The following is a 21,952-nucleotide window of genomic DNA, read 5'->3' as shown; positions in this document are numbered from 1 at the left end:
GTTCTAGTCCCGGTTGCTCCTCTTCCAGTCCAGCTCTCTGTGGCCCGGGAGGGCAGTGGAGGATGGCCCAAGTGCTTGGGCCCCTGCACCTGCATGGGAGACCGGGAAGAAGCACCTGGTTCCTGGCTTCGGATCAGTGTAGCTCCAGCCGTAGCGGCCATCTGGAGAGTGAACCAATGGAAGGAAGATCTTTCTCTCTCTCACTGTCTAACTCTGTCAAATAAATAAAATTTTTAAAAAAAATGAAATCACATCAAAAGACACAATGAGATATCAAGCAACATGGAAGGCAAAGCAGTCTACCGTACCCACACAAAAGGTATATGTGCGAGAAAACATCGCTAAAAACTTGATTAAGTGCTATATGTATGTACAAAACAAACGAGAGAACAGCTTCAGCAGGAAGGCTTGCGAATGGTGCTTTCTCCCAGGGCTGAAATAGTTAACTGCACACTCTATTTACAGAACTCTATTCTACTGTGTGTGTGCATGTGGGGATGTGTGTGCATCTGTATGTGTGTGTGCATGTGGGGGGGTGTGCATCTGTACATGAGTGTATGCATGTGGGGGTGTTTTTATGTGTTCTGCATGTGTGTGTATACTTGTATGTGCATTGGGTATGGGTGTATGTATACATGGGAATGGTTGTGTGTGTGTGCATTTGTATGTGTGTGTATGCCTGTGGGGGTGTGTGTACACTTGGATGTGTGTGCATGCATGTGTGTGGGGTGCATTTGTATGTGTGTGCATGCACGTGGGGGTGTGCATTCATGCATGTGTGTATGCCTATGGGGGTGTGTGTGCACTTGTATATGCCTGCATGTGGGTGTGTGCTTGCATGTGTGTGCATTTGTATGTGTGTGTATGCCTGTGGGGGTGGGTATACACTTGTATGTGTGTGCATGCATGTGTGTGGGGTGCATTTGTATGTGTGTGCATGCATGTGGAGGTGTGCATTCATGCATGTGTGTATGCCTATGGGGGTGTGTGTGCACTTGTATATGTGTGCATGGGGATGTGTGTGCACGTGTGTGTGTGCATTTGTATGTGTATGCCTGTGGGGGTGTGTGTACACTTGGATGTGTGTGTATGCCTGTGGGGGTGGGTGTACACTTGTATGTGTGTGCATGCACGTGGGGGTGTGCATTCATGCATGTGTGTATGCCTATGGGGGTGTGTGTGCACTTGTATATGCCTGCATGTGGGTGTGTGCTTGCATGTGTGTGCATGGGGATGTGTGTGCACGTGTGTGCATTTGTATGTGTGTGTATGCCTGTGGGTGTGTGCACACTTGTATGTCTGTGCATGCATGTTGGGGGGGTGTGTATTTGTGTGTGTGTGCATATGGGGGTGTGGGTTTGTTTTTATGTGTTCTGCATGTGTGTATGCACTTGTATGTGCATGCATGTGGGTGTGCGCCTGCATGGGTGTGCGCCTGCATGTGTGTGCATGGGGGTGTGTGCATTTGTTTGTGGGTGTGCACGTGTATGTGTGTACGTGAGATGAGCAGCACAGACCCTGTGGGATAATTCACTGACGTGGCCAATACTCCTGATACCACCAATGCACACAACCCAAGGGCGGAGGCGACCCCTCCCCAGTGACCTCCTGGAAACACAAGGAGCGGGACAGCTTCAGGGTCAGAAGTGGGCACTGCTCCCATTCAGCAGCACGGATGTTATCCAAACCCAACAGCCTTCTCCCCGTGTCGAGGACGGCATACCAACTGCCAAGCCACAGCCCAGGGCAGGCCACAGCGCTGCTCACCATCGTCTCCACTTCTAACTCTGCCTTTCAAACAAAGAAACCATTAACACGTAAGTAACAGAAAACCGCCAAATGCAAACGTGACGGCTGTCTGTCCTCGACCCCTCACTCATTACAACGCAGGGATTCCGGAGCGTGCCCCCGGCACTGCTTCTGCTGGCCCTCTGCAAATCCTGCTCATTCTACAGGCACACGACACCTTCTGCCTTCAGAAGTCCAGCACAGAGGCACCTGCTTGCCACACGTTGTCTGCATTCTTTTGTGCATGACCCACACGCTGAAAACAAAGCTTAAGCCAGCTGGTCATCTTTGTTCTTAGGTAGGAGCAGAGAATTCTCCGATGGCTGAGATTTACGCCTCCCCTCATTAATTTCCTCGCAGCAGCTAAACAACACTCACGATGAGAAGCTCCTTTTATGGTGAAGCCGGGTTCTGAAGGCTCAAAGAACAGCGAAAGCAGCTCACTCTTCCCCTAAATAGGCTCCTTTCAGCCGTATTTCTAAGAATTCTTATCTGGAGTTGGAAAAGAGCTGTTCGCTTTCTAAAATCAGGTTTTAGATGAATTTAAGGTGTGTCATCCTTGATTTTGAAAAAGAAAAAAAGCACTTCTTCCCTCTTATAAACGTATCCTGAATCACAGACACAAGACTTTCTAAAATATCTTTCCATATATTTTTATACATTTAAATTTTTTAAAGATGTATTTTATTTTATTTGAAAGGCAAAGTCATAGAGAGGGAGAAAGAGAGAGAGAGATTCCCCATCCAGTGGCTCACTCCCCAGACAACCACATCAGCCAGGGCTGGGCCAGGCTCCAGTCAGGAGCTTCATTCAGGTCTCCCATGTGGATGCAGGGGTGCAAGGGCTTCTGGCCATCTTCCACAGCTTTCCCAGGCGCATTAGCAGGGAGCTGGATCGGAAGTGGAGCAGCCGGGACTCGAAACAGCGCACACGTGGGATGCCGGCATTGTAGGCAATGCCTTACCCTGTTATACCCCAAACACCAAGCCCCCATTATTAAATTTACCCAGAGTAAAAATCACTCATGTTGGTATGCAGCTCTTTGAGTTTTAGCAAATGCACTGAGATATGAAAACATTGCCATTTAACCCCTTCCTCACTGCAGGCCCCCAGCAACCATGATCAGTAATTTAAATGTCCAAATTAATCTGGCGATCTCTAGGACAAATCTAACAGCAAACACAAGACAACACGAGAGCTCCGCCTACACCCTTGCTGGTACTCAGTGGGCAAGCGGCTCACAGGCTGCAGAACATCACTGATGTACCAGAGAGCTGTTCTTTCTCTTTGTGTTTCCTTTTCTACAACCTATTAGCATAAAAGAATATTAACAAACTGTATTCTCTGCTCCTATCCCCCTGCGTTCTTGCTGTGAAATGCGGCTTCACCCCAAGTTCCCCGTGCACCAGTGACCGTATCACAGACTTAATTACTAGCACAGATGGTGCCAATTGGCTTCTGTGTGCAGTGCCAAAAAGGGAAGGCCAATGGAAGTCCTTTGTGCGTGAAGAAGTGGTCGCAGCTGGGGCCCACGGAGGACAGCTTGGGGACAACTGCATCTTTATATCCTGCGGCTCTTTTTCCACCTTGGATACAAACTGCCCGAGGATAGCCCTGACCTTCAGGTTCAAAACAGACATATCTTTTTAAAAATGTACATGGATGCACACACGTGCATACGTGGCATTGGGGCGGGGTGGGGGGAGTCACGGCACAGCAGGTTAAACCACTGCTTGGGACGCAGCCATCCCATATTTTAGTGCCTAGGTTCAAGACCTGCCTTTGCTGCCAACGCAATTTCCTGCAAATGCACCTGGGAGGCAGGAGATGATGGCCCACGTTCTTGGATTCCTGCCTCCAGATGGGAGACCTCCATGGAGTTCCTGGCTCCTGGCTCCTGGCTCCGGTCTGGCCCAGCCCATGCTTCTGCAGGCATTTGGAGAGTGAATCAGTAGATGGAAGATCTCTGTCTCCTTCACTCTTTCTATGTCTTTCAAATAAATTTTAAAAATATTTAAAAAGCATTGTATTTTGATTTCTTTAGCAGGAAGATAAAGGTTTTTAATTTACATTAACAAATTTTTGGGGCCAGCACTGTGGCATAATGGGTGAAGTCGCCACCTGTAGTGCTGGCATTCTGTACGGGTGCCAGTTCAAGTCCCGGCTGCTCCACTTCCAATCTCTGCTTGTAGCTTGGGAAAGCAGCAGGAGATGGCCCAAGCCCTTGGGCCCCTGCACCCATGTGGAGACCCGGAAGAGGATCTTGGCTGCTGGCTTTGGATCTGCCCAGCTGCAGCCATGGCTGCCATGTGGGGAGTTAACTAGGGGATAAAAGATCTTTCTCTCCCTGCTCCCCACCACCCTGGCCTTAGCTTCTCTGTAGCTATGCCTGTCAAATAAATAAATAAATATTTTATATCTATAACAAAATTTTCTTAGGAATCAACAAAGATTTTTTTCTCCTTCATGGGTCTTAATATCTTTGGAAACAGCCCATTTTTTAGTAACACATACAATATAATGGGGTTGAGAGCACATCTTATTGATTGAGAAGAAAATACAGTGGTACTATTAATGTCTGAGATTTATACTTATCTTGGGGTCCACCTAACACCTCAGTGCAAGGTCTAATTTAATTCAGCCTTTGCACCCTGACACCGTGGGGAACTACAAAAAGAAACTAATGCCCATCTGGGGAGAAGGGCAGGAACAGAAGCAACGACAGAACACCACCACCGGTATCTCAAAATAAGGAGAAACAGAGCAAACTGGTCAAATCAGTACCACTTTGCAGACACAATTAAAATGCAAATGGATATGCTGCTGATAAAGGACTGTCGAGCCTGAACCAATTTTTAATCTGAAGCTCCAGTGCAAAAAAAAAAAAAAAAAAAACAACAAACTAGGTAAAGGTTTCTTGAGTTGAGATTTGACTTAAAGCACTCACAACATATTAGGTTTGGGATACTGGTTTTATTTATTTATTTGTTTTTTTTTATTTGCATTTTATTTGAAAGACAGAGACACAGAGAAAGGGAGATTTTTCCATTCACTGATTCACTTCCCGAATGCCAGCAACACCCTGGGCTGGGCCCGGCCAAAACCAGAAGCTAGGAACTCCACCTGCACTCCACCTGCGTCTCCTAGGAGGGAGGTGGGGACCCAAGCACTTGAGCCATCACCTGCTGCCTCCCAGAGTGTGCATTAGCAGGGAGCTGGAAGGGGGAACGGAGCCGGGACTTGACCCAGGCACTCTGAAATGAGGTTCAGGCTTCCCAGGCATCACCTTGACCACTAGGCAAACAGCCATCCCAGGGGTTTAATGTGAGAAAACTCTTAAGAAAACGGATGATGGACAGCGTCTAGACATGGATCAACAGGACCTCCAGGCTATTACTTTTAACTGCGGGAAAGAGCAAGAAGAGAGGCATCCAAAGGGGGCCCGGCAGTGACCTGCCTGTGGGTCCACTTCTCCAGCAACAAGTATGGCTTCCCTTCTTCTTCGCGTCTCCAGCCAGAGAGTCACCAGCTGCAAGAAGTCAGGCGCCAGCATGGCAGGCTGCCTGGAGGAAGGGGTTCCTTCAGAACACCTGCTGGGGAGCTCGGTGATCCTGGTAGGAGACAGCCCCTGGCAGGGTGGCAGCCATGGGGATGTTGGGACCGGCCGATGGCACCGCAGGAGCGGAGAGGACGGCGGCGGCAGACCAATGGAGAGGGGGAGCTGGTGGGCCTGGACTGGTCCAGTGGACAGACGCAGCACGGGCAGGGGAGCCCTGAGGGCTGTGGGGCCTCTGAGGCAGGGAGGAGGAGCTGAGGTGCACGCGGCGGAGCCCCCAGTTCAGTAACACCAAGGATGGAAGCCACCCAACTAGTGGCTCTGGTGGGACCAGCTAAATCCGTTGGTTAATCGAGAAAGTTAGCAAAGATAAAGAGCCAGAAAAATGTTCTTCGTCACAGCAGACTTCAGGAAACATTTGCCAATCTTGCGCGGCAGGGCCAAGGCCATTCCTGAGAGTGGGGTCCAGGGAGGGAGAGCCTCCCCATCCATGCCCCGAGAACGCCCAGCAGACAGTATGCTCGTGAAGCCAAAGCTGTCCCCAGCCCACGACCCTCCCCGGTCCTCTGTAGTTGCCTCGTCTTTACCCCATCCGATAGCAACTCACCTCCGTGGACTCCCTCCAAAGGTTTTCATGGAAACGACGGCTCTGCTCTGCAGAGCACCCACTCTCCAGCAGTTTTCATGCCGTCTCCTGAAATCATGCCCACGGCAGCAGCGAGAATCCCCGCAGAGGCAGATTTGGGTTCGAAATCCCCCTTCAAGAGCGCTCAGTCAGCCGGCGCCGCGGCTCACTAGGCTAATCCTCCGCCTAGCGGTGCCGGCACACCGGGTTCTAGTCCCGGTCGGGGCGCCGGATTCTGTCCCGGTTGCCCCTCTTCCAGGCCAGCTCTCTGCTGTGGCCAGGGAGTGCAGTGGAGGATGGCCCAGGTGCTTGGGCCCTGCACCCCATGGGAGACCAGGATAAGTACCTGGCTCCTGCCATCGGATCAGCGTGGTGCGCCGGCCGCGGCGGCCATTGGAGGGTGAACCAACGGCAAAGGAAGACCTTTCTCTCTGTCTCTCTCTCTCTCACTGTCCACTCTGCCTGTCAAAAAAAAAAAAAAAAAGAAAGAAAGAAAAAGAGCGCTCAGTCAGGGGACGCCCTCCCCTGCCCCTCGCCCGGCAGCCGGAGAAGCCGTCCCTTCGGGCACCGCAGGCAGCGACGGGGAGAGCTCACGCTCCTGCGAAGGAGCTTCGCCTCTGCAGGCTCTGCCTCCGAGCATTCCCAAAGCTGGGGCTGTATCTTCGCAAAGCCTGGCACACGCTAAGCACACAATCAATCTGTGTCTAATCAAAGAATTCACCTTGGCTGGCTTTACTTATTCCCATACCATCAGGAGAATGCAGAGCTATGTTGCGTTTGGATAAAAATTAAAGAGGGGAATGGCTGATATAAAGAGCAGGAACTTAACCCAGATTACCACGGGAATAAGCCAAACAAAAGGAGGAAGAAAAAGCATACACAAGTATCCTAACTCAGGAGTTAGCACTGTGGTGCACTGGGTGAAGTCGTTGCCTGCAGCACTGGCATCCCATTCCAGGCTCTGGTTCGAGTCCCGGCTGCTCCACTTCCAATCCAGCTCCCTGCTACTGCGCCTGGGGAAGCAACAGAAGATGGCTCAAGACCCTGGGCCCCTGCACCCATGTGGGAAACCTGGAAGAAGCTCCTGACTCCTGGCTTCAGCCTGGCAAAGCCCTAGTTGTTGTGGCCATTTGGGGAGTGAACCAGCAGATGGAAGGTGTTTCTCTCTTTATCTCTTTCAAGTAAATAATTTTCTTTAAATAAAAAAAGGGGGGGTACCCTAATTCAAAAGTCAAAACCCAGAAACCTGACCACATGAATCACTTGGTTAGTTGTAGATTTGCTCGTAGGCTAAGCATTAAAAACTTAACCTAAGCATTTAATTAAAATTTTCAAAAAGGTGAGAAGACCTCTATGAGAACATACTTTTTTTTCTGGAAAAAAAAAAAAAAAGACATAGCAGTTACCAAACACTGAATTGTTAATCTCACTATGTACTGCAGTAAGTATTTTACAAGTGTTTATTACTTTGATTCATCACACAATGTGTAGGAAGCAGAAACTGAATTCACTCCAAGACACACTGCTGGTCAGCGGTGTAGCCAGCAATGGAACCCGGAGCCCATGTTCTTAACCTCTGTGCCACACTGTCTAACAGGGTTCATCTTATAAATCCTGTAATTTTTACACTCCTGCTCAGGGTTTTCTGAATTCACTTTCCCAAAGGCGCATCACCAAGGTCCTTAGTTACACATTGAGAATTAATCCTTAAATAACTCCCACTCTCTGTATGTCCAGTAGAGACAAAACCTCACCATGTGTGACCCATTACTAACCAACATGTAACAAGTACGGCTCAATCACGTGCAAACACACAAGATGAAAGCATGCAGGGATACTACTGCTGTGCGGCGACCTCGCCAAGGCTCGCAGGCAGCACAGAGCCTGGAGCAGACCTACCAGCGGGACACAGGGTCACTAAATTCTCACCGGGGTGGGGGTGGGGGGCAGCATGCCCAAGCCCGGAACGGGAACCACTGCAGGCGCAGGGACATGGGAGACTACGGGGAAGCTGGAACCCAAGGGCAGCCCCAGCCTGAGTGCCATGGAGATGCGCACGTGACCACAGCACAGGGCATGCAGGGCAGGTGAGAAGCTTGGTGGTGCCACTGTCAACTGCCACCCATCTCAGCTTCCTCCGCTGGGTCACACTTGGTGCCCAGCACTCCCAGTGTCCCCACGGTGCATCTGGTGAAACCAAGGCACAGAGATTCAGAGGAAAAGTTAGGATTCTCAGTCAGCTACCTCCTGACTCCGACAGCCCAAGTCACTTCCGCGCCGTGCCACTGCCTGCCTAGCAAATGGCAATGACACTGGCGATAGAATGAAAGCTGCATTGTCGCTGCCAAGGCCATGGGCAGCGCAGCTCTTGTCCTGCATGGCTCAGCCCAGGGCTCGGCTCCGGAAGTGGCATTCCATGTACACAGCCTGCATCCCCAGAGAAGAGCGGTCACAAGACCCGCAGCTTACTCAACACCTGCCCAGGGCAGACACTCGTGTCTGGGGCCACGAACACCTCATTCCTGCTCTTCAGAGCATCCATGCAACAGAGGCTGTGCTGGCCTCAAGCTGCAGCCATGCTGACACACTGGGAGGCAGTGCAGGGACAGAATCCACAGCTGTGGAGGTCCCAGTGTCTGCACGTGAGTATCAATCTTACTCTCCAGAGAGACAGGAGTGGGGTCAGCACACGTGCGTGAGAGCATGTTCACAATTAGAGAGTCGTGGCACAGGGTGCACCAGAATTATCTGTTTATGCTTGCACGTGCTCTTTAAGTGTAAAACTAGGAAAACAGGCACTGAGAGGGCATCAGAGAACTACGACGGCTCAGTCATGCTTGGAAGACAGCTTTACCCATTGCCAACAGCTAAGAACCAACTCCGTTTCCAACCAGCTCTCAGGAGACAACGAAAAATCACATGATAACTTCCTGTTTTTCAAAGAAAATGCAATTAAATGGAATGATCTGATGTTTCTCAAACTACCAACTGAACGTCCATGGTGTAGACAGGCTCACAGGCCACCAGGACCTAAACATAACAAATGCAGAATGGGGCCGGCACGGTGGTGTAGTGAGCTAAGCCTCCGCCTGTGGCATTGGCATCCCACGTGGGCGCTGATTCGTGTCCTGGCTGCTGCACTTCCGATCCAGCTCTCTGCTATGGCCTGGGAAAGCAGCAGACGATGGCCCAAGTGCTTGAGCCCCTGCACCTGCATGGCAGACCTGGAAGAAGCTCCTGGCTTTGGATTGACCCAGCTTCAGCCCTTGTGGCCATTTGGGGAGTGAACCAGCAGATCTAAGATTTCTCTCTGTCTCTCCCTCTGTCTGTAACTCTGCCTTTCAATTAAAAAAAAAAAAATCTTAAAAAAAAAGAAGAAATGTAGTGTAACTACTGGGGTTTAGAACATTTGTCTTCACCTCTCTAGAAAAAAGCAGATTCAGTAGGAAAGTTGCTAGCATTCACTGTCTTACTGGTACAACCTGTCAAGTACAGAATATAAAACTGTTTATTCATTTAATACTCAAAATATCTAACATTTCATTTGTGGAGGATTTTTAGGTCATTTCTATTTTTTAGGAATTGGAGGTTTTTTTGTAATTCTGAATTTAAAGCACTGATTATTGACTTGAAATTGCATCAAAAAATAAAATAAATTTATCCCACAAGTAAAGATGATGCTTACTTAAGAGAAATTGGATACTGATTTAATCTTATGAGATGAATTTTACGATAATGCCATTATTTTATTTTATTTAAAGCACAAAAAATGTCATTGTCATTGTTTCACCTCCTACCTGTGGGTAAACTAGTCTCTTACTCAGGCTAGAGAACTGCAGAGAAAAGTGGCAGTCGAGTGTCAATTTTCAAATGCAACAATAGATGGCAGTACACACACAGCAATTGCAATGCCGCACTTCTCAGACTACAGCAATGATCATTTTTGCACTTACTCAATTTCACACTGCACTAAATCAAGCTTAAAAAAAACATTAGAATCAAAAGTTAAAGCTGCCTGACTTTGAAAATGTGAGCTAGAGAAGTTACTGTAACTATCAACTCATCAATTTTAAATTACGAGAATACTCAACATGAACTGCCTAAATTGTCACATTTTCTAAGTCCTCATTGTTTCATCAAGATATTCTAACCACATAAACATATTTAGATGTCAATTAACTTGGAAAAATTAACAACATAATTTGTTTTTTCTATCAAGATGCTATTAATTTATACCAGAATTTATATATATTTATGGCTTATTTCCTTTATATTTTACTTTTCTAAAAAATTTTTATTATAAAAAATGCCTTTTTTGAATTGGTGAAATTTCTACTCATTTAGGGACCATGAACGAATAATAGCATGCTGTTAATTTAATATGCTACCAGCAAAACATTTTTTAAAACTCAATAAGTAATAATACCATCTAGGCTCCAGGAAAAAAATAGATGAAAGTATAATTTTATTTTTAAATTATCTTAAAATTTTACTTCCTTATCTGAAGCCATTTCCAGAGTTAAAAGAAAAATCTTAGAAACATGTTAATTGGAGCCATTAATAGTTTGATGAACCCTTGTAACATTCTTTTTTCCAGCTTTATTGAGGTATAAGTGACAAATAAAAACTATATATATTTAAAGTACACAATGTAATGATTTGCTATGTCTACACTAGGAAATAACATAATTAAGCTAATTAACATAATCCATCACTGCACAGTTAATCTTTAAGATTCTTTCTTGGAAATTTTTAGCTTTTATTTATTAGAAAAGGCAGAGCGACAAAGATCTCCCATGCACTGGTTTGGCTTCAGAAGCCTTCAGGACAGGACAAAGCCAGGAGCTGGGACCTCGGCCCGGGTCTGTCTTGTGGGCAGCAGGAGTGCAACTACTGGAGCGCTCGCCTCCTGTCTCCCAGGGTGTGCGGGAGCAGCGAGCAGGGGTGAAGCTGAGCTGAGACTGGATTCCTGGCACCAAATGCTGCTGTGAACGCCACCCCCCGTAACACGCTCACCTGCCATTTCAGCTGGATTGAAAGCTCATACTGTAGCAAACCAAAAATTTATATTTACTCACTTATTTATAAATGTTCCACTTTTTGGATTCTTTGTTAAGAACAGATGGCATACAACGGAGGTCTTAGCAACACCAGAATAAAATTAGTTAACTCACTGATCTTCTGGCTGTTTCTAATACTTTATCAGAATATAACCAAAGTCAGAGAAACAAAATTCTCAAGTTAGAAACAAAAGCCAGGGTCCCCTCAAATGTATCAAAGTCAATAAAACAAAAGCAAGCAAATCTTCAAATATGCTTATTACTGTGGCAAAAGGAGCAAGCTATTCTCTGCCAGTATAACCCAACTTCTGATCAATAGTAGTTAACACTAAAAAAAAAAAAAAAAAAATCATCAAACAAGTAGCTATGGCTTACTGCAAGAACACTGAAACAAATACACTCCCAAATACCCCCAACAATCTCGGAAAAAATCCAAGCCGGTGGTTTCATGCTTTCAAAACTTTCAAGAAAAAATACACAAGTTGGACTTCATCAATATTACAAATCTTTGTGCATGCAAAGATACTATCAGAGTGACAAGCAACCCATGGAATGAGAGAAAACATTTGGAAATCAGATTAAAAAAACTGATATCTAGAATAAGATAAAGAACTCCTGCAACCCAACATCTGATTAAAATGAGGACTTAAGGGGCGGGCGCTGTGGCATAGAAGGTTAAACCTCCACCTGCAGTGCCGGCATCCCATAGGGACGCTGGTTCAAGTCCCAGTGACTCCACTTCTGATCCAGTTCCCTGCTAATGCACCGGAGAAAGCAGCAGAGGATGGCCCAAGTGCTTGGGCCCCTGCACCCACGTGGGAGACTTGCATGGAGTTCCTGGCTCCTGGCTTTGGTCTGGCCAGTTGGAAGTGAACCAGTGGATGGAGGATGTGTGTGTGTGTGTGTCTTCCTCTGTGTAACTGACTTTTGAATATCTAATAAATTTTTTCAAGAAAAAAAAAAAAGCTCTTGACTAGACATTTTCCAAAGGAGGCCAACAGTCACATAAAATGCTCAGCATCACCTGTCACTGGGGAAAAGCACATAAAAGCTGCAGATCCCACTGCATGTCCATTAGAGTGCTAGTGTTCCCACACACACACATACAGAAATCATAACTGCTGACAAGGATGTGGATCAACTGGAACCCGCATGTCATACTGGCAGGGAATATGAAATGGTACAGCGGCTGAGGGGGACGGTAAGTTGATTACCACGCGATTCAGCAATTCCACTTCTGGGTGTGCACTCCAAAGCAACAGAAGCAGAGACTTGAACACATAGGCCTACACCTGGGGTCACAACAGCACTCTTCCCCTCAGCAATTCAAGTGTCCACGGACAGATGAATGGGTACAGACAATGTGGTATACACATAGCATGTACTATCTCTCGGTCACAACAGGAAGGGAAAAGGGGCAGGTGTCGGCCAGAGAGAGGGAAGCCGCTGCTTGGGACACCAGGGTCTCACACTGGAGCACTTCCAATCCAGCACCCTGCTCATGCGCACCCTGGGAGGCAGCACATGACGACTCAAGTACTCGAGTCTCTGTCACCCACGTGGGATTCCCCGATGGAGTTCCTGGATTGTGGCTTCCACGTGACCTAGTTCTAACTGTTGCAGGCATTTGGGGAGTAAATTAGTAGACGGAAGATTTCTGTCTCTGTCTCTCCCTCCCTCCTTCCTCTGCCTCTCTGTGTGCTTTTCAAATAATAATTATAAAAAGGAAGGCAACGCTGACATATACTCCAAAACAGATGAGCCTTGGGGTATTATGGTCAACAAAATAATCCAGGCATGAAGAGGCCGAGTAAGGATTCTGCATAGATGGGGCACGGAGAAGGGCTGAATTTGGAGACACTGACAGTGGCCAGTGGGAAAGAGGTGGTGGGGAGTCAGTGTTTAGGGCACGGGGTTTCAGGCTGACAGTAGAAAGACGTTCTGGAGGCGGATGGGCCTGACAGCTGCACAGGCCGTACTCCATACCTCCAAACCCTGCACAGACTGTACTCCATACCACCGAACCCTGCACAGACTGTACTCCATACCACCGAACCCTGCACAGACTGTACTCCATACCACCGAACCCTGCACAGACTGTACTCCATACCACTGAACCCTGCACAGACTGTACTCCACACCACCGAACCCTGCACAAGCTGTACCCTATACCACCGAACCCTCACTTAAAAATCACAGACTGTACTCGATACCACTGAACCCTGCACTTAGAAGTGACTAACAATAAAGTTTATGTAACGTGTACTGTATCAAAACATCTTGAAAATGCAACTGACAGCGTATTTCCAATTCAGTTACAATCTCCTCCTCAACCCTTTGATTTGTTCTGGGCCATCTCCATCTTAGAAAACATGGATAATATCCCAGTTACCTGCATTTGTCAAGAAAAACACACACACCAAAATAATCCCCCTTTCTAGGCCCTAGTCTTGGTAACCAAGGCAAATACTTCTTATTTAACAGAGGTATAAATCCAGGAGGTAATAAGTTCGTGCAAAGCCTTGCTGGTTGTGTGCCAGCGGATTCACTCTGGGCTGCACATGCCATTCTTCTACGTCGCGATCGAGTCCACATCAGCCCCTGGTGGTGCCTTTCTCTCCCACCCTTCAGCCCGGCAGCCACCTCTGCCTGGCACAGCAGGGTGAGCATTCAGATGCGAAGCTTGCGCTCTCTAGCCCAAGGACAAGGAGAGGAGCGCCTAAGAAGCCAGACAAGTTGACACAACGTGACTCCATTCCTGCCAGACACTGCGAGAAAGCCAGCCAAGAAACGGACCTTCCAAATGCTCTAGAGATCAGGATGAAGCCACACCTCACCCTTCCCGACAGACCTACACAGAGCCAGCAGAGTCTCCCCCAGCTTACCGCCGACCACTTACTTGGCATACTGCTTATACTGCCTAGTTACAGCTCGAGGAGATGCACTTAACCAGATACATATGTGGGCGTGTGCGTGTGTGTGTATGTATAAAATATGCACATCTTCTCAACCTCATTACGAAGCAGAATTCTTGAGGACAAAACTTAAAAGACAAATGTGTCTTTTCTTTGCACCAGATTCAGCACCGAACACACAGAGCTCTCAGTATTGATTGGGTGCAATTTAGTTAAGAAATGTAACGGATGAGCACTGGCCACTTCACGCCCTACGAGCAGCACTCAGAAATGCTGGAAGCCAACAAATACAATCTTAGCATTAAGCTAAACATGAACATCTATCAGGAAAAAGGGGAGACGTGCACTTTTCCTCTTTAAATAAGCAAAACTGAGATGCTCATGAATTCATTGATTCAACGTCCATCTAAACACGAGGCTTCACTATTTTAAGGAGCATTCTTGTCTATGAGGACACAGACACCGCCTTACCCTCACAAAGCTGAAAGTGCACAGAGAGAGGTTAAATAAACCCACAAGTGCAAGGTTCCTGCGTGGGACAAATGCCTTGAAGGAGAAGCAAGCAGGTCTCACGAGAGGCTAACATGAGAGCCCTGGCTGAGCTGGAAGGATCAGGTGGGCCAGGCAATTAGGTGACATCTGAGCCGGCATCTGCAGGACTGTGTGTGTGCAATGGTCCTGAGCTGAATAGGAACGTTAACAAACAAGATAACAAGAGCTCCCACTTCGGGAAAGATGGAACGGGAGTACGTCTCACCATTCCCCCAAAGTGCAACTCAAAACTCTGGACACTACACGAGAAATAAGCCCAAGACGACTAAGCAAGGAGGCAGAAGGCAGACTGGCCGGGCTACCTGGGCCACGAGATCAACAGGCAGCGAGTTCCCTCGATTCTGCTTTGCCTTGTGTATCCCAACTGAGCGCCACCGAGGCTGGCAACCCAGAAATGCAACTGGACATGGAGTGGGGAGGGGAGTCCCAAGAAAAATCTGCTCTAACCCGAGGACCAGGAGAGGGGCGCCTACCAAGATACACATTCTTATACAGCATCACTCTGTTCCTGGCATACAGCACACACAAAACACTGCAGCCCTGCCGCCATCCACGTCAGCACTTTCCCGGGGAGCAGCCTACAGAAGGAAGAGCAGGGCCCCCAGCTGCTGCTCCCCACTGAATGCTAACCTTCACAGTGCAACAAACAGGGAGCCCCGTACACCTTTTCTCTTTAGAAGTTACTGCCGCAGGTACTTCATCGGAATAATGCGAGGCTGCCGAATGCAACTGGGATAAAAGGACGAAGAGCGCCACACACAGTGCACTGCTGTCAGCGTGCTTCGGTGACGCAAGACATGGCCCCTCGGCAGACTGGGTTAATGACACACGCATCTCACGCTAGCTTGCCCACTTGGGAGAAGTGCGATTATTCCAACATAACAAGTCCACATGAAAATGAAATATTTACAGACCAACAATTGCAATTGTCTATACTGAAACCAAAGTTTGTTTTTTTTTTTTCCTTATGAGGATTTTTTTCATGGAGATTTCTCTCCTCTAAGGAACCAGTTTAGACAATGAGGATAAAACAACTGCTGTAATTCCGTGTGGACACAAACAATAAAAAACATGAACGGAGGGATAACAGAACTGAGAGGGCAACAGTGAACACCCCCAGACTTTGCGCAAAGTAAATCCCTAAGTATCAGAAAGGCAAAATCAGCCAGTAACACAAGCGGGTAGCCATATGCAGAGCCACAGGCCAGCGTATCTCCCAAATTCAACAAGAGCCAGGCCCTGAGCACCCAAGGTATCCCCTAACACAAGGGAGGGCAGCAGCCTCATCAGTCGCACTCACAGGAGGTCAGCACTAGAACAAGCCAAGACAGAATCTAGAAGCAGGTGGCACCGAACTCCTCCCACCTCGCCCAGAAGTGGCCGATGGACACCAAGATCCGACTCATGGCACAGCTCTGCTCTAAGTGTACGGAGCAGTGCTTTTCAAGTCTTCTGTGTCTCTCCAATCGATTTAACTCTCATTGCTCTTGTTCTAAGTTTACCAGGAAATCGCCTAATAACCAATTCCACCTTTAACACCAACGTTATGGTCACTGTAAAAGGATCTCCTTGCCAACTGCCTACCTGACATGCTGGTCAGTTTCTTGTGAGCCTTACTCATTTTCAATCAGTCCCAAAAGCTTTACCAACTCTGAATGTTTTGGTAAAAACAAGTTTCTAGATCTACAAATTTAAGGTCCTATCCTAAATTGAGAAGGAACGTACTGAGCCCCGCCAGCTGGCTGCTTCCCGCCTTGTTTCTCGCACGTCCTCAGCTAATAAGGCAGCCTTGCGCATAGCACCTCAAAATCCTTTTCAACTCACAAAATTCAAAACAGATCTACTTTAATCAGGCAGGGCCACCCGTCTTTCTCCTCCTACTCACTGCTGTCAAAATCATTCTCCAAGATCCATATCCTGCACACAGCATCGAACACGACCACAGATTGCGATCAACCAGGACAGAAGTGCAAATGCAACGAAGCGTGATACACTGCTTCAGCCCAAACTGGAAATGTGCAAGGTCATGACTTCATTTCTGCCGGTTGGCCCTGAGCCCAACGCCTCCGGTATGGGTATGAGACACCAGTGTACCATCCCATGACATTTTGCCTTAGTAAGTTTCTGCAAACATTCTATTCTTTATCTAAAAATGAAAGGTCACAATATTCCTATGACAATGACAGTCACCAGCAACGACAACAACAAAAATCCACGCAGATTCTTTCATTTACATTCGGGGACTGCTTCATTTTCAAGATGCTACAGGATTCCATGTTGCCACACAGGATAACCAAAAGGCAAACTTGCTAAGTTCCCAGCTTTCCTACTGGTACTTGGTGTATGAAACTGGGCGTCACCCTCCAAGTACACGCTGGAGTTTCAGACTGTTTCACATTGAACTTCATATCCGTCGTCAATCAGACTTACATTAGCCAAAGGCATTTCTTGGGATTTATTTGCCCAAAAAAACAGAAGTGACACTTCCTTAGAACAGACTAAGAATACATGGTAAATTCATAGAATATATTTTAAATAGGCTGCATCTACTTAGGCAGGACAGGTGGGCTCGACGGCTTGGTAAAGCCACTTTCTGGTTTCCTCACAGCGTCCTGGGCACTTACCAGGCAGGCACAGCCTGAATCCTCGCGTCTTCCATTACCTGAACTGCTTTGCCCTCTTAGCAGTTCTGCACATTGCTAAGCCTGGGGCACCTGAACAGGTGTCAGCTTTCACTCACCTCCACTGCCACCACAATCAAGATGAGGTCCGTCTTTGACTCTGGGAAGAGGGCGTTCACTTGCGGCGACATTCCAATCAGAGCACAGTTAGTGACCACAGAGATAACACTCATGGTCTCAAAAGCCAACTAAAAGGGGGAAAAAAAAAACCCAGCGTAAAATTAACAGACGCAGTGACCCTTCCGTATTTCCTCACCCTTTTTCCTATGACCCAGCGTTGAGCAAAGAGTCTTTCCCTCGTGCTGAACTTCCCAAGCACATTTTGAGCTTCTGTCTCGTGTGCTGTGACCCTCCTGGGCTTACAAAAGCCATCTTGCTCTAAGGCATCTTACTCATCGCTGGCCTGAATAACCCAGCGTGGGAGGTTCTACCCTTCCAGCTGGAGGCAGCCAGGGACCGAATGGGGACTATGCCCAGTACGTTGTCCGTTTCTCTGACTCACAGGTAAGGGGGAACCGCCGGAGTTTCACATGCAAAACCAGGTAAGACCGCGGGCAGCACTTCCCGTGCGAACTTTCCCAGACCACCCTTCACAGCCGGTGACTCGCTCTAGGCAGTCTTGAAGCGAGGCACCACTTAGAAACAGCGGTGTCTTCCTGGCGCAGGAAGAGCAGGAACAGGTGCCAAGCCCCCACCGAGACAGCCTAGCCTCTCAAATAAATCTCAAAATAATAATAATAATAATAAAGCACTGATGATCACTACTTGATAATTTAGCCACTAATTTCAAGAAATACATATTTTCTTCCATGATATCTGGTGGTTACCTGTATTATAGTTACTTGTTCTATATGTTAATTTTGAGAGTTACCACATCCTCTTACTATTTGTAGTAATCTTCAGTTGATTCTCCGAGTTTTCCCAAAATCCAAAGTCATATCATCTCCGAGCGCAGTCGGAGCTCTTCCTTTCTGCTTTTTATACTGGAAATTCTTTTGTCTTCCTGGGTGGAGCAGTGATCCTCTTGACTATATCATCTCCTGTTTCAGTCTTGCCACATTCGTCAGTCAGACCAATGTTTTCAAAGAACTGGCTCCTGGTTTCCTGGATCTTCCAACCTTGTTTTCTGTTTTCAATTTCACTGATTTATACTCTATTATTTCCTTCCTCCTGCTTGCCGTGGGTTTTTTATCTTTTCTTCTAGTATCTTGAGTAAATAATCTCGGATTGAGCTTGTTCCCTTTTTTCCAGTGGGCGTTATTTAGTGCTGCGAACTTCGCTGTCAACGCAGCTTTAGCTGTGTCTCGTACATTTTGATAAGATCTATTTTCATTTAGTTCAGTGTAAGCTCTGATCTCACTGGAGACTCTCTCTTTGATTCAGCAGATATTCTGAACTGTGTTTAATTTTCAAATGATTGGAGATTCTGCCATCCCCTTTCTAGTAACCATTTCTCATTTGAATCCAATGTGGTCAGAGAACATAGCATGTATGATTTCAATTCTTTAACTCTTTCAAGTTCGTTTTATATCCCAAGAGACAATCCATCTTGTTGAATATTCTATAGGCACTGGAAACACAGTGCACACTCTACTGATGTTTCATTCACATATCTTGGAACTTTGTTGCTTCTGCACACACACTCAAGATACTATGTCTTCTGCTAATTCACCCTTTTTATAACATGGTACATTCCACTCTAGTAATAATTTTATCAGAAAGCTAAGATATCAGCATAGCCTCTCTTTTTTTAAAGATTTATTTATTTATTTGAAAGGCAGCATTAGAGAGAGGCAGAGGCAGAGAAGAGGAAGAGAGACAAAGTTCGTCCATCCCCTGGTTCACTCCCCAGATGGCTGCAACAGCCAGAGCTGCAATGATCCGAAGCCAGGAGCTTCTTCCAGGTCTCCCACGCCAGTGCAGGTGCCCAAGGATTTGGCCATCTTCTAATGCTTTCCCAGGCAACAGAAGAGAGTTGGGTCAGAAATGGAGCAGCCAGGACTTGAACTGGCACCCATATGGGATACCGCCACTGCAGACAGCAGCTTCACCCACTGTGCCACAGCGCCAGCCCCAACATGGTATATTCCACTCTGGTAATAATTTTTTTGCTCACAAAGCTGGTTTCTGAGACATCAGTGTAACCACTCTTTCTTTCTTCTGGTTAACATTTTCACACATATCTTTTTCTATCTTTTACTTTGAAATTTGCCTTATATTTGACCTGTTTCTTACAGATAGCAGAGACCTGGGTCTCTGGTTTCAGTCCTCTCTATCCATCTATCTTTACACTGTTCACAGTTCATTGCTGATGTGTTAGGAGTTGAATCTTCTGTTTCTTGGCATTCTCTCTGCTCTGTTTTTAATTTCTGCTTCCTTTTTTCTGCCATATCAAGGTTCTACTTGACAGTTTTTAGAATTCCACTTTGATTTACCTATGCTTTGGAGTCCCTCTTTTGAATGACTTCCAGGAGTCACTCTGGGTAGTACATTATACATACATGCCTTATCATTCTATTTGTATCTGATTTATCAGTTCAGGTGAAGCACAGCAACATCACCTCCCTTTACCATCTCCTATTGATCATATAGTTGTCTTAATAATTTCTCTACATGTCTAACATTGTTAGTGTTACTGTTTTTGGTGCAATCATCAAACATAACTAAGGAAACCATAGAGCGTAAGGACCGTCTGTTGTGTTTACTAGTACTTCTGGTGACCTGGGCTGTCTTCCTAAAGTCCCCACATCCCTTCTTTTACCATTTTCCTTAGAGAACTTCCATGAGGCACTCCATTAAGGGGGTCTGTGGGCAACAGATCATCTCAGCTCTTCACCTGAGGGTCTCTTGAATTCTACTTCACTTCTGAAAGGTATCTTCTCTGGATATAGGACTCAGTATCCATAACACATTTCTTTCAGGACTTGATAAATAGTCTGCCACTGTTTGCCTCCATGGTTTCAGATCAGAAATCAGCTATCATTCCAACTGCTCTCCCAGAGCAGTTTAATCATGATATGTCATGGACTGCATTTCTTTGGGTTTATCTTGTTTGGGGTTTGCATCTCGAATCTACAACTTTACATCTCCTGCCAACTTTGAAAATTACTTGGCCACTGTTTCAGCTACTTTTTGGTTGTTCCCTTTCTCCTCTTCTTCCGGAATTCCAGTGACACAAACATTCGCTCCTGTTGTTATACTCCCACGGCTCCCTGAGGCCACACTCACATTCACGATCTATTTCCCGCCTGCTGCTCAGAGAGCGGATTTACCTGGTTTCCAGTTCCCAATTCTTTCCTCCATCCCTTCCAATCTACTGCTGCACCCACGCACCAGGCTCATTTCTCTTACTGTGTGCATCTCTTCTAATGCCAGCCGGATTCTCCTGTGTCTCCTGTTCCTTCACTCACACCTTCTAACCTTTTTCTTCACTTGCTTTGCATGTGTTCACCATAACTTGTTAAAGAATTTTTATCCCAACTGCTTTAAAATCGTTGTCCAACACTTCCACAACGTGTGTCATCTTGATGGTGGCACCTGTCGACTCTTTTTTTCATTCCCTTTACTATCTTCCTGGTTCTTTGTATAAGTACTTTGTTTTGACAGAAACATGGTATCTGGGGTGTTCTAAGACTCTGGATCTCATTTAAACCTTGTATTTCAGTCGGTTCCTCTGGGATAGCTCCAGCAAGGGAAGAGGGGGTGACATCTTGTAACTACCGGGTGGCAAGAGAAGTCCAAGCTCCCCACTTAAATATCCCCGGCACCTGGAGAGGGACGATGCTTACAGCTGCCACACAGGCTGGGTGCTCTGGCTGTCTGCTATGCCACCACTGCTACTGTCCTTGCTGGGAGAAGCACAGGGCCTCACCGTGTGTTCCCATGCGCCCTCTACTGTGCAGGGTTGGGGGGTGACAGTCCTCACCCTCCACCAGGCTTCCTCAGAGACCACCAGCAGGGGGAAACCTCCAGACCCTGCAGCAAGGACAACCTCACGACTACTCAGTCAGATAGAGTCCCAGCTGGCACTACATTCCTAGAAGATCATCATAGTTTTGCATCTGAGAAGGGTTTCATGGATTATATTTTACCTCCCCTGCACCCCGTTCCTAAACCTAAAAAGCAGACAAGTGAAGCTGCTCACAGCAAGAGTTTGTTGCAAAGCAAGGACTCAGCTCCAGTTTTCCTCAATCTGTGTAGAGTTTTATTGTTCGTGCTTGTTTTGTCTTGTTGTTCACAATGCCTCCTTTTGTAAACATGGAATAACCTTTTTAAAAATAATTACCTGCCATACGCCGATATTGGCCGAAGGTTCTGCGAATGGACGTTTGAAGACCCTGCACATCTTTAAGGCATCTGAATTGACTTCCGTGAAGTTATTTAACACAGCAAAGGCAGCTGCTAGTGGGTAGACGCAGGAGAAAAGGCTCACGTAGCCAAACTGCAGAAACAGCTCCAAGTAATCGTCGAAGGTGCCCTGGAAACGTAAACAACAGGAAAGCAGACGTGGCTGTGATGTCACATTCGCTTCTAAACAGGTAAAACACACACACACACACACACACACACACACACAGAGAACTTAGAGTTTCCTCCAATTCTTTCTTCTCAACAGAATTTACTTTAAATACTAATTTCACATTAAGTCCCTGAAATAAAGAATAAGAACTGATTTAGCAGGTCATTTCTCTATGTCTATGCAATTTTTTTTTTTTTTTTTTTTTGAACAGGCGGAGTTAGACAGTGAGAGAGAGAGAGAGAGAGAAAGGTCTTCC

At 46.7% G+C, this 21,952-nt stretch overlaps 1 protein-coding gene across 19 annotated transcripts in view; it reads right to left on the bottom strand.

The window, feature by feature from the left end:
* ANO10 (anoctamin 10) overlaps positions 1–21,952 on the bottom strand; it is a 197,737-nt gene that overhangs the window by 126,236 nt on the left and 49,549 nt on the right. For 18 of the 19 annotated variants that reach the window (XM_089306448.1, XM_089306447.1, XM_089306452.1 and 15 more), the window contains 2 exons: positions 21,463–21,654; positions 17,237–17,365 (listed from right to left, as the gene is read on the bottom strand). In XM_089306448.1, the coding sequence (XP_089162574.1) occupies positions 17,237–17,365; positions 21,463–21,654 (321 nt within the window). Of the gene's footprint in view, positions 1–6,958; positions 6,983–17,236; positions 17,366–21,462; positions 21,655–21,952 lie in introns of those variants that run through there. The other variant, XM_089306456.1, reaches the window with a different exon arrangement.

The sequence above is a fragment of the Oryctolagus cuniculus genome, chromosome 10, assembly GCF_051225735.1.
Source record: "Oryctolagus cuniculus isolate XC-2025 breed Fujian yellow rabbit chromosome 10, ASM5122573v1, whole genome shotgun sequence".
Lineage (NCBI taxonomy): Eukaryota > Metazoa > Chordata > Mammalia > Lagomorpha > Leporidae > Oryctolagus > Oryctolagus cuniculus.
This window is presented reverse-complemented; position numbering and strand designations above follow the sequence as displayed.